At 38.1% G+C, this 16395-nt stretch overlaps 1 protein-coding gene across 2 annotated transcripts in view; it reads right to left on the minus strand.

Annotated features, from left to right (window-relative positions):
- STK3 (serine/threonine kinase 3) overlaps nucleotides 1-16395 on the minus strand; it is a 309491-nt gene that overhangs the window by 221022 nt on the left and 72074 nt on the right. For both annotated transcript variants that reach the window (XM_070383025.1, XM_070383024.1), the window contains exons 5-6: nucleotides 2235-2399; nucleotides 1562-1729 (exon numbers count right to left, since the gene is read on the minus strand). In XM_070383025.1, coding sequence (XP_070239126.1) covers nucleotides 1562-1729; nucleotides 2235-2399 — 333 coding nt within the window. The remainder of the gene's footprint in view (nucleotides 1-1561; nucleotides 1730-2234; nucleotides 2400-16395) is intronic.

Raw genomic sequence — 16395 nt, forward strand, 5'->3', positions numbered from 1 at the left:
TTCAATTCTTAAGACCTGGATATAAACATTTTTGAAATTTTTTAAAAAAAGAAATCATGTTGGATTAGGAGTATACTTGGTTCTGACATAGTGCCACGTAATTTGCAATGAGAGAAGTTACTCTGTGCTTTATTTTTTAAATCCTTGGCTATCTGCTAAAGAGACTACCTCATGGTCAAAGTGAATATGTGGAACTGTTTGGTTGGAAAAAATAAGATTTATACTGGAGGAAGCAGAACAGTAATACTCTTAAGTCCTGGGTTAAATCCCAGCTATGGCACTTAGCTAGGCTGTCTTGGATACTTTGGTTAACCTCGCTAACTTAAACTCAAATATATCTAGCTGAGGATCACCCTAAAAACTTTCTAGCTGAAAGTACCAAAGATATCTAATAATCAGAAAAGAAATGAGAATTGTATTGATCGTTTTATGCTGACCTAGTTATATTTCATGTCAATATTTTCAAAGAATTCATGCTATTTTTGTTTCACTTTAGCAAGAGTTTATATGTACAAGGAAGACGACACATATCATACACAATTACGTTCCTCAAAGAGTTCTCTTTAAAGTGGCAGGCAGATTTTTAAATATTTCAGTATAGTACATTATTATCTATACTACTGAAGTTCAATTCATAATAGCACTATAGTATCAGAATTTTAATTTATTCTTCTTTTTCAAATACTCTAAAATACTGCATTCTTTTTCCTCCCATCTGTTTACTTCACACATTTCTCCATCTACCCTGAAATCACCTTCTTTTCTTTACACACACACACACACACACACACATCCTCTCTCTCTCCCTCCTCCACCTTCTTTCTGCCTTCATTTCTACATCCTTTCTTCTTGAGTTGAATACAGCCACTAGAGGGCAATAAGTTTACAAAGATAAATGTACTTATCTATAATGAATTAAGATTCACATACTAATAAATTTTAAAACTGTTCATCACAACCTCTAAAGCAGTGGCAATTAGACTTGAATATGAAATCTATACATTTCAGACTCAAAAATTTATCATGGAAAAGGAGTTCATAAAAGCATAAAATGATATTCATAAAAGGAATTCCATTTTCTCACTGAACACTAAAAATAAAAGCTTAATTCACTTACAGATACATAGCAATATTAGAAATCAGGATTCTTTTTTAATATTAGCTCAACTAGAGAAACAAAAACACAAAAAGGTACAATATGCAGGGTAAGTAGAAGAGAATGGATTTCTTCCAAGCCTCCACTGTTACATTCAGAATATGAGGAACTGAATAATGTAGTGACCAGCCCTTTCGTCTATTTAAATCATGGGGAAATTCAGCAGGTATACTTTGCGGGGAGAAAAACAGCCACTGTAGAGAGAAATACAGGCTTCACTTCTTTTCCTCCCAGTTAAGGATGTGATGGTGGAAAGAAGTGAACAGTCACTAATCCCTAACAGATAATTTTACTAATTTTTGCACAGAATCCAAATTCAAATGATCTTTTTACTCCATGTTTATTTACACTCACACTACAAAACTGGAGCGCTTTTAACATTGACATTTTCCATCACTTTCTTACCCTCATGGGATGTATATCAGCATAAGGAGGTTTTCCTTCCGCCATTTCTATAGAAGTAATGCCAAGGGACCAGATGTCAGCCACACAGTTGTAGCCTATTTCCTGAATGACCTCAGGAGCCATCCAAAACGGAGTTCCTATCACAGTATTGCGTTTCGCCATTGTATCCTGCAAGAACATGACAGATATAACTACAAAACACTAAGGAAACGTATTGGCCAACGTGTTCCTTAAACTAAACATCTGAAACCCTCAAATACTACAGGTCAGATCTGAAATTGACTAGTTTCCTAAAATTTCAGCCAGTTGTGACATGACATATTTAGGAATTTAGAATTCTAAAATAACCAAGAGTCTGCAAGTAACTTAACTCCACTACCCTTCATTAAAGATAGCACTATAACAATAAAACCTACAGAAATAAACAAACGTAGCTTTCCTTTCCAAATATTTAAGCACTTTGATGGCAATATATATTCTTTCATATTCATCCAATGTCTCTTAAATGGTAAATAAAAAATAATTAAATAATACCTAAATCATGGCTTCCTCTCCCTGAAGCAATGAAGTTATGCATTTCTTTTCATAACCCTCAAAAGATATTATCAAGGTTTAGTCACACTCGAACTTGGACAATACAAACCAACAGTGCTTCCAAAAGTAGCACACTTACCGTTAACTGACCAGCAACTCCAAAATCCGCCAGTTTTGCATGTCCTTCTGTATTGAGGAGAATATTTCCAGCTTTTATATCTCTGTGTATTTTTCTCATAAAGTGTAAGTATTCTAGTCCTTTCAAAGTAGATTTGAGAATGGTTGCAATTTCATCTTCTGTTAACTGTAAAGAAATATTTTAAAAACTCAACTGAAATGCTGAGACAACTAAACTCTTACAAGAGAGCATTGTTAACAAGCACTTCTTTCTAAAGATCACTAAACTTTTAGGAAAAGGCTAAACGGTAAAGTACCGAGAACCTCTTTTTCTGATGAAAGAAAATGTCATCATTCAATTTCTCCTTTCTTTAAAATTATCCATGTCATTCCTAAAGCACGTAACATATTCCAAGAATCACCATGACCCTAAGAAATCACTCTTCCCTATGCCATCTAACTCTGAGGTGACAATATGACAGTTATCTGTCCTGAAAAAGTAAATCCAGAGACATCCTTCCCTGCGGTGCCTCCTCACTTTACTGCTGACAGTGGAAACCAAGAGTGTCACACAAAGCAGAGGAAATGCGGAGGGGTGGGCTGCCAAGAGCCTCCTGCGTGAAGCATGGACACCAATACCACTCCTCCTCCCAGTGAGGCACTCTCAACCCACCCAGGTTCTAGACTTCCAACTCTAATATTGAGAACTCAGAAATGAGAATGTCAGAGAAAGACTAGGAGAACGGAAACACAAAAACAGGCCATCAGGGGAAGGAAAAAGGAGGGGCGAGGTGCAAACGTTAAGACTTTCTATACCGATAGCACCAGAGCCAGTGCTATCTGTACCAGGCATTGTGCTAACAGTTCCACATGCGTTAGCTCATTTATCTTTATAACAACCCTATGCAGTAGATTATCACCATTTGACAAAAGTAAAATACAGGTACTCAAACAAACATGTACATGAGTGTTCACAGTAGCACTAGTCACAATGGCCAAAAGGCTAAGACAACCCAAATGTCTATCACAGAGGAATGGATAAACAAATTATGGTATACACAAACAATGGAATATTATTTAGTCGTGAAAAGGAATAAAGTACAGACATGTGTTGCAATGTGGATGGACCTCGAAAACATTACGCTAAGTGAAAGAAGCCAGACGCAACAGAAAGCACATATTGTATGATCCCACTTATATGCAATGTTAAGAATAGGCAAATTCACAGAAAAAGAAAGCAGACTGGTGACTGCCAGGGACAAGAGGGAGAAGTGGGATGGAGAGAAACTGCTTAAAGGATAGCAAGGTGATGAAAATATTTTGGAACTACACAGGGGTAGTAATTACACAATGTTGTAAATGCACTAATGACAAGGAATTTTTCCATTTAAAATGGTAAATCTTATATGAATTTTCCTCAATTTAAAAAAACTTTTATTGTGTTAAAATTTCTAAGCAAATTGCCAGGTGGTTTACATTTGCATAAAACACCAATATATACTGTCATAAAAATACTGCACAGACCACGTAAAGCTTTGCAGGCCGTGGATAAGGAGTCTGGATTATTTGAAAATTCTAATACTTTTAGGAACTGATTCTCTACCTCAGACCAGATGGACTGACTTCATGGTCCACAGAGAGCAAGCACTATATTCTGAAGCTGCACCATTCAACACAGTAGCTCTCCAGCATTTGAAACATAGCTAATCCAACTGAGATATGCTATAAATATAAAATATACCAAAGTTAAAGGCCTAGTACCAAAAAGGAAATGTAAGGTATCTCTAATAACGTACATACTGCTTACACAGTTAAATGACATTTATATACTAATTATATTATTATATTTAAAATGTGTTAATGTTATTAATATTATATAACATAAAATTAGTATCAGTGAAAAAAATGTTTGTCACTCTGTCAGGTCCAAGTCTTTGTGACTCTGTGGACTATAATGCCAGGCTCCTCTGTCCATGGAATTCTCCAGACAACAATACTGGAGTGGGCAGCCAATCCCCTCTGCAGGGGTCTTCCCAACCCAGGGAACCTACATCTCCTGCATTGCAGGCTGATTCTTTTCTGTCTGAGCCACCAGGGAGGCCCCGCCTATACTTAATACATTAAAATTAACCTCATCTGCTGCTTTTTTTTTTTTGAATGTGGGTACTAGAAAGTTTAGAATTATATACGCAGCCCACACTAGGTTTCTACTGAACAGTACTGCACTAGGAAAAGGGTCCAAAAGAGCAGAGATCTTTGTCTGGTTCACTGATGCATCTGCATCAGTGCATACACTGATGCAACCACACCTGGCATACAGTTAGCAATCGATAAAGAATGAATGAATGGGTACAGACTTGTAGTTACTAAAGGAAAAGAGAAATTCACATCTGATGGCCCCAGTCTTTTAAACTTAGTGGTCTGCAGCCCCGGTGGGTGGGTAAGAGGCAGGGGTGCTAAGGGGCCACCACACCACTGCAGAGGAATGCGAAGCGGTGGTGCTGTCTTACGGGCCCGGGTTCTCTCCGCTCTCCCGATTCCACATCCCTACTATAAAGATTAAAGAGCTCAGGCTGTTACAAAAGCAGTACCAGTCCAAAAAACTGTGTCATGTTTAGTCACTCTAATGCTGACCTTTTCAGTTACCTAGACTTCAATTTTTATCCTCCTAGCATTCCACTATTTCCAACCAATAATTCAACTAATCCTTCATTAACTTCTTGGCTTGTTGTCTCTGCTCCTATATCCTGTATTTCAGAGCCACGCTAGAGAAAGTTGAAAATTAAATGGACCTACTATACTTAGGTCTCAGGATGCATCTGATTTCAGTGCTGTAAAGCACTGAACACTGTAAAGCATTTGCCACTGGACAAATCCACAGAAAGACTAAAGGAAGACTTGCCAGAGATAGTTGATCATGAACTGTCTGGTTTTGCTAAATGACTTTCAAGGTTCATTCCAATTCTACGATTCTATAACATTACAAAAGATCTTCGTCGTCTTTTCTTAACAAAAGACTAATTTGGGCATCCATTTTTATTTTTCACTAATTTGGGCATTCACACTAATTTGGGCATCTGTTCTTTCAACAAGTATCCACTGCACTGGCTCTCTTGTATAAGTCCTGCTAAAGGTGCTGGGTATACAGTGGTGAAGAAGCTGACAGTACTAGTTTTTATGAAGTTTACAAGAATACCTGAGGCCACAGCCAGTATTTGGCCCTGAATTAATAAAGGTGGAGAGCACAGATCTGAAGCAAACATGAAGTTTCTGAAGTCTCTTTCCCATTATGCTTTTCTCTATTCAGTAATAAATCCCTCCCTCTACTTTAGGGGTTCATTTCATATCTTCCCTCTAATCAAAAAAAAAAAAAAATGATGCAATAGCCAATGATTCTAATAGTACACGGATATGTCTTAAAATTATTTGTGTACAGTATTATTCTAACAATCCCTTTGAATATTAAGGCTCAAATGTGGTATCTGCACTTTAAGACTTTTAACTTCAATTACAAAATGAAAGGTTTGTATCCCTTGAAAAAATCATTTTAACAATTAACAAGTAAACAAGCATTTTCTAGAACACAGAGACATCATGTTGACTTAAATTTTTTAAATTAATTTACAGTTATAGAGTCTTTTATATGAGTTTCACACAAACATGAATGCATGAATTAGCCTCAATATAAGCACAGAGTAGCAAGGCTTGTTCCAAAGATGTATTCAACAAAGAGTAAAGGCAGCCAAATTTCAGCCTTAAGTGCAAAAATTTCAGGTAAATCTTGACAAATTTAGAAGAATAAATGTTTATCTGGTCTCTATTAAATATCAAGGGTAGCAAATGCGCTTTGGAAAAGAATAGTATCTATTTCAACATTTAAACCACTCAACATATATTTTGGGTCACAGAGTGAAAAAGCTGGCTTAAAACTCAACATTCAGAAAATGAAGATCATGGCATCCAGTCCCATCACTTCATGGGAAATAGATGGGGAAACAGTGGAAACAGTGTCAGACTTTATTTTGGGGGGCTCCAAAATCACTGCAGATGGTGACTGCAGCCATGAAATTAAAAGACGCTTACTCCTTGGAAGGAAAGTTATGACCAACCTAGATAGCATATTGAAAAGCAGAGACACTACTTTGTCAACAAAGGTCCATCTAGTCAAGGCTATGGTTTTACCAGTGGTCATGTATGGATGTGAGAGTTGGACTGTAAAGAAGGCTGAGCGCCGAAGAATTGATGCTTTTGAACTGCGGTGTTGGAGAAGACTCTTGAGAGTCCCTTGGACTGCAAGGAGATCCAACCAGTCCATTCTGAAGGAGATCAGCCCTGGGATTTCTTTGGAAGGAATGATGCTAAAGCTGAAACTCCAGTACTTTGGCCACCTCATGCAAAGAGTTGACTCATTGGAAAAGACTCTGATGCTGGGAGGGATTGGGGGCAAGAGGAGAAGGGGACGACAGAGGATGAGATGGCTGGATGGCATCACTGACTCGATGGACGTGAGTCTGAGTGAACTCCGGGAGTTGGTGATGGACAGGGAGGCCTGGCGTACTGAGATTCATAGGGTTGCAAAGAGTAGGACACGACTGAGCGACTGAACTGAACTGTACTGAATGGAGAATAGGAAAGAAAGGAAAGTAGTCCTTCCCAGATGTAGGCCTTGGTCTAGATGTTTATTTCACATCCTTTGGACACATACTCACTATTTAGAGGGAAGGGGTAAGGGAGTTCGTTGACAGTCATTTTCCTAAAGAGAGTTTTGTTTTCAAACAATCTTTAAACGTAAATTTCACTTACATACAAACAAAATCAGTTACTAAAAGTGACTAGGTTTCTATTTGGCAACAGAGAAAAACCAAAAATTTTAAGTAATATCTTTTTTATTTCTATAAATATGACTTTTAATCAGTTCAGATAAATTTCAAAATCATAAGCTTTATATTGAAAATATATAGAAAGAAAAAAAAAAACAAAAGAGAGAAGATCTGCTTTTATATAGAAAGAAGTAAAGTAGGATTTAAGTTTTAAGACAAAAAACACTCAAACCACAACTAACACTTCTTTTAGTAGTATCTGTCAAGAATCCTTTCCAATGAAAAATTTTATTGAGAGTACTTCATTTGTGGATTTAATTAGGTTATCATCAATTCAATACAGATTTACTTTTATTTCTGTCACTACACAAATGGGGGCAATGTCATCTTAAAATCATTTGAATCATATTTAGACTCTAGTTTAAAAAAAAGAAAAAGGAGGGCAGGAAAGAGATAATAAACCATGAATGAAACAGTCAGTAATCAGAGATGGAAATAAGACTTTATAGCTGAGCTAATACATTAAAAGACGGAAGTCTACATCTGGTTTCAATACTGGTATGAATTCATTGGCAAATTTAAAAAGAATCCCATTGTACAAAAACAAAAAGATGGTTTTGATAGGCTTTAAGTCCTCTGGTTACTTTTGTTTCTAGAGTCATATGATTAGTATAATAATATGATACATTTAATATGTCACCATGTATATGGTTTTGATAAAAAAGCACCCACCAACGTGTCTCAAGGGCACATGCACAAGCTGTTTTAAGATACTCATAGTGCCTTAATGTTTTTACACTGGTAAAAACAAATTCAAGGGAGGTTTTGAAAATTCATACAAAATTAAGAATTTTATTTTTCTAAAAATGAAACTGACACTCTTAGCTAAATTCTATATTTTTTATATAATTATCTGTGCATATAAAATAATATGTTGGGGCTTCTGGTTCAAGATGGCAGAGTAGAAAGACGGGCACTCATCTCCTCCGGCAAGAACATCAAAATCACCACTAGCTGTTGAACAACCATCGACAGGAGGACGCTGGAATCCACCAAGAAAAGAAACCCCATGTCCAAAGACAAAGAAGAAGCCAGTGAGACAATAGGAGGGGTACAATCACAATGAAATCAAATCCCATACCTGCCAGGTGAGTGACCCACAAACTGAAGAACAATAACACCAAAGAAGTTCTCCCACTATTATGAAGGTTCTGAACCCCACATCAAGCTTCCCCACCTGGGGATCCAACAAAGGGACTGGGGATCCCCAGGGAATCTCAACTTGAAGGCCAGCAGGATTTAATTATAGGACTTTCACAGGACTAGGGGGAAACAGAGACTCCAGTCTTGGAGGGCACAAACAAACTCTTAGGCACGCCAAGATGCAGAAGAAAGGAGCAGTGATCCCACAGAACACTGAATCAAAACTACCTGCTAGTGCTGAGGGGTCTCCTGTGGAGGCATGGGTCAGCAGGGGCTCACCCCAGGGACAGGGGCACTGGCAGCAGTAGTCCAGGAAGGTCTCCCTTGGCATAATCCCTCTTGGAGGTTACCATTAATTCTACCATACAGCCCAGAGACCCCAGGGCTGGGTCCCCTCACGCCAAACTACAAGGGAGGGAGCACAACCCCACCCATCAGCAGATAATTGGATTAAAGCTTTACTGAGCAAAGGCCCTGGCCACCAAAGCAATTCCCAGTTTTTCTCACCATCAGTCCCTCCCATCAGGAAGCTTACACAAGTCGCTTAGCCTCCTCCATCAGAAGGCAGACAGAAGAAGCAAGAAGAACCACAGTCCCACAGCGGCTAAAACAAAACCACATTACAGAAAGTTAATCAGCATGAAAAAGCAGAAAGTTATGTCCCAGATGAAGGGACAAGATAAAACCCCAGAAAAACAACTAAATGAAGTGGGGCTGAGCAACCTTCCAGAAAAAGAATTCAGAATAATGATAGTGAAGATGATCCAGGATCTCAGAATGGAGAAGATGCAAGAAATGTTTACCAAAGACCTAGAATAACTAAAGAACAAACAAACAGAGATGAATAATACACCAGAAGGAATCAACAGCAGAATAACTGAGGCAGAAGAACAGATACATGACCTGGAGGACAGAATGGTGAAAATCACTGCCACAGAACAGAATATAGAAAAAAGAATGAAAAGAAATGAAGACAGCCTAAGAGACCTCTGGGACAACATTAAACACACCAAATTTGCATTATAGGGATCCCAGAAGGAGAACAGAGAAAGAACCTGAGAAAATATTTGAAGAGCTAATTTCAAATTATCCTAATTTCCCTGAAATTTTTCTGAAAATTTTGCTAATATGCAAAAGGAAATAGTCAACCAAGTCCAGGAAATACAGAGAGTCCCAGGCAGGATAAACCCAAGGAGGAACACACTGAGACACACAGTAATCAAACTGACAAATACTAAAAACAAAGATAAAATACTAAAAGCAACATAGGAAAAACGACATATAACATACAAGGGAACTCCCATCAGGCTATCAGCTGATTTCTCAACAGAAAATCTACATGCCAAAAGGGAATGCCACGATATATTTAAAGTGATGAAAGGAAAGAACCTACCAAGAATACTCTACCCAGCAAGACTCTCATTCAGATTTGGTGGAGAAATCAAAAGCTTTCCAGACAAGCAAAAGTTAAAAGAATTCAGCTTTACAGCAAAAATCAGCTTTACAACAAATGCTAAAGGAACTTCTCTAGGCAGGAAACACAAAAGAAGGAGAAGACCTATAGAAAATAAACCCCAAACAATTAAAGAGACGGTAATAGGATCATCAGATCAGATCAGTGGCTCAGTCGTGTCTGACTCTTTGCGACCCCATGAATTGCAGCACGCCAGGCCTCCCTGTCCATCACCAACTCCTGGAGTTCACTCAGACTCACGTCCATCGAGTCAGTGATGCCATCCTGCCATCTCATCCTCTGTCTTCCCCTTCTCCTCCTGCCCCCAATCCCTCCCAGCATCAGAGTCTTTTCCAATGAGTCAACTCTTCCCATGAGGTGGCCAAAGTACTGGAGTTTCAGCTTTAGCATCATTCCTTCCAAAGAAATCCCAGGGCTGATCTCCTTCAGAATGGACTGGTTGGATCTCCTTGCAGTCCAAGGGACTCTCAAGAGTCTTCTCCAACACCACAGTTCAAAAGCATCAATTACCTTAAATGTGAATGGATTAAATGCACCAACCAAAAGACACAGACTGGCTGAATAGATGATACTTGTGCGTGTATGCACTTTCACTTACCACATCACTCTGCCTGACTCCCCAAATCGTATGTAAATATTTTATATTGTTAGGTTAATCATGTTCCCATTATGGCTTAAAATTGTGATTATCTTTTATTTTTTTGTCTGGCTATTGACTGTGAAAATTGGTAAACATCTTTTACTATTGTGATTATGTAACTATTACTCACTCAATACCACTGCATCATGACTAATCAACAGAAAAATAACAGAATGTATATCACCAAAACTACCATTTTAAAAAGAGAGCTGTAGTCACTTTTTAAACCCAGATGTATGTCAGAAGTACCCTGGAATTTTTTGAAAAATAAAACAGTAAGAATAATTCTACATATAGTACTTACTATTAAAGAAACAAACCTAAAAATGAGACATAGTTCCCCTTTCATGTGCCACAGACAGATAACTATAGATATTGTATTATCAAATTTCAAGTTTTAACTTGCACCTTGAATTTTCATAAAGTTTTGAAAACTATCTGAGCAAAACTCACCAATGTAATCCCTACATAGACTTTTAAGGCCTGCATCAAATCTAATCTCTTTCAAAAAAGGACCCTTTATTCCCAAGTGAGGATTTATCTGTCCAGTGATGATAATGACAACACCAACAACTTACACTTACTGAGTATTTACCGTACCTGCCACATTACAGGTATCATTTCATTCAATATCCACACACAACAACAGATGGTAGGCACCAACAAAAATTTACTGAGAATCTGTTATTCTGCCCTTGCCTTCATGGTGCTCATAATTGAGTGGGAAAGGAAGGGAACAGGAACAAATAACTATGATATTAAGCAATGCCAGGTACAATAAGATTAGGTATAGGAGCACTCCAGGATAGCAGTGTCTAAGGTGATTATAAGAACCAATACTGCATCAGAACCAGTACTCTTAAAGTAAAATCCAAACCATACACTTTAACCCTCAAGGCCTTGAATGATACAGTTCCTGTAGCCTTGACAATCTCACCACACCACTCTCCCTATTCAAGGAAGTCTTCATAGAGGAGGAGACTTTAGAGCTGCCTCTTGAAAAATGTACAAGGTTTGTCAGGAGACCAAAGAGGAAAAGAAATACTGCTACTGATAAGTCACTTCAGCCGTGTCCGACTCTGCAACCCCATAGACGGCACCCCACTAGCCTCCCCCGTCCCTGGGATTCTCCAGGCAAGAACACTGGAGTGGGTTGCCATTTCCTTCTCCAAAGCACGAAGTGAAAAGTGAAAGTGAAGTCGCTCAGTCATGCCCTACTCTTAGTGACCCCATGGACTGCAGCCCACCAGGCTCCTCCGTCTATGGGATTTTCCAGGCAAGAGTAATGGAGTGGGGTGCCATTGCCTTCTCCAAAGAAATACTAGGTATGTGTAAATGAAACGGGGCATAAAAATGAATGAAGTCTAGTACCAGTTCTTTGTGTCCGAATGCAGTGTGTATAGGAGAACGGTGCAAAATGGCAAAGGTAGGTTAGGGTTAACTCTGCTTTATGTGCCTACATATTTTTAAATGAAAAGATGGTACGATCATACCTGAACTTTTAAGAAGGAAACTGTGACAGTAGCCTTCATCTAAAGACTAGAAGCAGAAAAGCTACTGTGGAGAATGTAATAATAAAATCATTTATAGTAGTAGTAGTAGATTTGCAGTACTAGCTAATAGATAAATAAACTTGCTTAAAATTCCAATGGATTTTTTTAACTTCTTATTTCATGTTGGAGTACAGCCGATTAACAATGCCGTGACAGTTTCAGGTAGACAGCAAAGGGATTCAGTCCTACATATACATGCAACCATTTCTCCCCTCAAACTTACCTCCTATCCAGGCTGCCACATGACACTGATCAGAGCCCCCTGTGCTATACAGTAGCTCCTTGATGGTTATCCATTTTAAATATAGCAGTGTGTACCTAGTCCATGCCAAACTCCCTAACTATCCCAATGCATTTTTTTAGTCAAAATTTCTAATTTTAAGATGAAGAGATGCCAAAGCATGCAGTTAAGCAGGAAGCCACTGAAAGCAAAATCCAAAATCCTTTCATAATTCAAAGTGAAACTGCCCCCTCTCCAAAAAAAAAAAAAGAAAGAAAAGGAATTGTCACACGAACATGCCCTCTAACCTAGTAATTTCATTTCTCAGAATGTAACCAATGGCCAGAACAACACAGGTACAACAATCAGTTCGGTTCAGTCGCTCAGTCCTGTCTGGTTCTGCAAACCCATGCACTACAGCCAATACATACCTACAAAAGTTTCCTTCAGCTTTGATTACAATGTAAGTTGGAGCCCATTTTATCCAAAGTACTGAAAAAAACACATTCTGTTACATACACACAGACCTATATACTGATATGGGAATATCTCTGAGATACATCAAAAGTTGAAAAAAAAAATTCATCTCCTGGCTGGCTGGCCAAGGAAAAAAATAAAAGAAAAAAGAAGTTTGGAAAAAAAAAAAAAGCAAAGTATAGAACACCAACACATGCAGTATGAATCTCTTGTTTAAAACAAAATATGATTAAAGACCTAAATGTAAGGCCAGAAACTATTAAACTCTTAGAGGAGAACTTAGGCAGAACACTCCATGACATAAATCAAAGCAAGATCCTCTATGACCCACCTTCGAGAGTAATGGAAATAAAAACAAAAATAAACAAGTGGGACCTAATTAAACTTAAGAAGTTTTCGCACAGCAAAGGAAACTATAAACAAGGTGAAAAGATAACCCTCAGAATGGGAGAAAGTGATAGCAAAGGAAACAACTGATAAAGAATTAATTTCCAAAATATACAAGCAGCTTATACAACTCAATACCAGAAGAGCAAACAACCCAATCAAAAAGTGGAAAAGGGACCTGAAGAGACATTTCTCCAAAGAAGGCATACAGATGGCTAACAAGCACATGAAAAGATGCTCAACATCGCTCATTATTAGAGAAATGCAAATCAAAACTACAGTGAGATACCACCTCACACCAGTCAGAATGGCCACCATCAAAAAGTCTACAAACAATATGCTGGGGACAGTGTGGAAAAAAGGGAACACTCTTGCATTGCTGGTGGGAATGTAAACTGATACAGCCACTATGGAAGATGGTATAGAGACCCCTTAAATAGCCAGGAATAAAACCACCATATGATCCAGCAATCCCACTCCTAAGCATATACCCCGAGGAAACCCAAACTGAAAAAGACACATGTACCCCAATGTTCACTGCAGCACTATTTACAAGAACTAGAACATGGAAGCAACCTAGATGTCCACCAACAGATGAATGGATAAAGAAGCTGTGGTACATATATACAACGGAATACTACTCAGCCATAAAAAGGAAAACATCTGAATCTGTTCTAATGAGGTGGACAAAACTAGAGGCCCATTATACAGTGAAGTAAGTCAGGAAGAGAAATATAAATATCGTATACTGACATATATATGGAATCTGAAGAGATGGCTCTGATGAATTTATTTTCAGGGCAGCAATGAAGAAACAGACACAGAGAACAGACCTATGGACATGGGAGGAGAGGAGGGAGAAGGGGGAATGTATGGAGAGAGTAACATAGAAATTTACAACACCATGTGTAAAACAGACAGCCAATGGGTATGACCCAGGGAACTCAAACAGGAGCTCTGTTACAGGCTGAAGGGAGATGGGAGGGAGGTTTGGGAGGGAGGGGAACATGGGTGTACCTATGGCCGATTTTTAAAAAAACACAAAATTAAAAAAAAAAAAAAAAAACACAAAATTCTGTAAAGAAATTATCCTTCAATTAAAAAAAATTTTTTTCAAAAAATGCATGCACTGAAAGAAGCCACAAGAAACTGGTAACTGACATCTCCTCCAGGAAGTAAAACTGAGGGATGAGTGAGTAAATGCTAAATTCCTCTTCTGTACTATTTGGAATTTTTACAATGTGCTCCTATTATTTTTTTCCCCTTTATTTATATTATTAAAATGGAAAGCACTTATACATTTTGGTTAAAGGTATAAAGAATTATACAATATGATTTTAAAAGAGCTTCATCTAAAACTGTTAAAATTAGATTTGCTACCTAAGGAGCTAAATTTCCATTTTCTGAAAAAAAACTAACTTCTTGATTTCCTAAAATTAAATAATATTTTACTGGATAAGACATAATGATCTTTTAATGTTTTTCTAATACTACAGGATATCCACTATTTCAACAAATATAAAATTCTTAAATCAATGATAAATCATTAAAAACTAAATACTATCTTTTTAAGTTTCTGCCTTAATAGTAACAAAATACAATTTACATTTGTATAGAACTTGGCAGGTTACAAAATGCTCTGACACTCATCATCTTTGTTCCTCACAAGAAAACACTGAGGTAGGTAAGGCAAGTAATATGATATTAGGTCCATTTTAGGATTAGGCATCTGAAGTTAAAAGGAGTTAGTTACACGGTGTATCTGGGGTCACAGAGCTAACATGTAACAAGCCAGGAACTGATGTTTGGTCTTCTGATGCTACATGCAAGGGTCCTTCCACTAAACCACATCATTCCAAATAACCAGTCACAGAGTGCTAAGGGGTCAGGCTTATGACAGGGAGGGAGGGCTCACGGCAGGTCTGGCTGTGACAGGCAGTCTGCCAGGAGAGGAACGTACAATATAAAAATACAGTGTGTGAAAGTGGGCCTGACTTAAGAAAGGGAAATAGAACTGGGAGAAATGCCAAGAAGTACAGCAACTAAGGTGAAAACTGGGCAGCTTACCAATTAGGGAAGCCAAGGAAATACCTTTGTAGGTTTAATGTACTTAGTTAAGGTAGAAGAGCAAGACTATTGGAGGGACTATACTGTAATGTGGAAAGATCATAAAGAAAAGTGTTTATAATACAATCAAAAGATTTAGAAAAGATGTCATGGAGTGTGATGTGTACAACGTATTTAATCAGAGTTAAGATGTGGCACATGATTGCTATAAAAAACTCTCTGGGTCTGATCCTACACTGCATGGTCATTTTAAGGCTGTGGCTTGGAACTTTTAAGAAGCATGTGTGAAATAACTTAGAACTCAATCTCACTCTACAGGAGACACCAAATAAGGAGCAAGAATTACTTTCCACACAAAAGGATTCACTCTCCTAAGATTCTAGCACAAAACTGAACAGCAGTACCTGTTTAGGGTGAGAAAATCCTTGTCAGGAGAAGGGGCCATGGACACCAGAACTAAAACCAGGGTCAGGTCACCATGGTCTAAATGAAATCATGGATCTGTAATCCTGAAAAGCACACTTACATGAATTCTTAGAGCAAACACTTATTGCTGACCCAGCAGAAGCAGGCTCCTTGAGATACATCATCCCAGCTGTCCCTTACTGCACTTTACTGTGACAAAGGGGAGAAAAGGTTGAGGACCCCATAGTTTTAACCCTGAATTTCACCAGATACCTCCTGTAACACTTAACATTTATTCTGGAAGTTATTTTAGAAGGGGGTGTGGGTGTGTGTGTGTGGGTGTGTGTGTGTTTTATTCTTGGTACATTTAGTTTTGATTTTAGGTTTGATAAACACATAGAAATCCCTGTTATTTTTGTCATTCTAACATTCATTCACTGTTCTCCTGCTAACATACCCTCATTTCCCTTGAGGGAATCACTATTTCCCCACCTTCAGACCACGCATTTCTAGCAGTCAATTCCATCCCTGCTCCAGGTCAGACGCATGTCCTAGATCTAATCCAATTACTGCATCACATTCCAATGGCCACAGAGAAAGGCACATGACCCATTCAGAAGCAGTGAGGTACAAGACTGCTGGATTTCAACTAGAAAGGTATAACTGAGCAGCCGTCTTGCCACGATGAGGCAAGAGTCTGAGAGCAGAATCAATACAGAGGTATTAAAACAAAGAGACAAGTCTAAGTAATTCCTTTCACTCTGAATCAAGCCATGCATGAAACCTGCTCTGCAAAGATTTTTAGTTATGTGAGTAAATAAATTCCCTTCTTGACTCAAGCCAGTTTGAGGTGAGGTTTCTATAATTTATAACCAAGAGCTGAAACCGATGTAGTAAATTTCAAGTAGATACCAAAAAAGTGGGGAGCTTCCTGGAA

Source organism: Bos mutus, chromosome 14, assembly GCF_027580195.1.
Source record: "Bos mutus isolate GX-2022 chromosome 14, NWIPB_WYAK_1.1, whole genome shotgun sequence".
Classification (NCBI taxonomy): Eukaryota; Metazoa; Chordata; class Mammalia; order Artiodactyla; family Bovidae; genus Bos; species Bos mutus.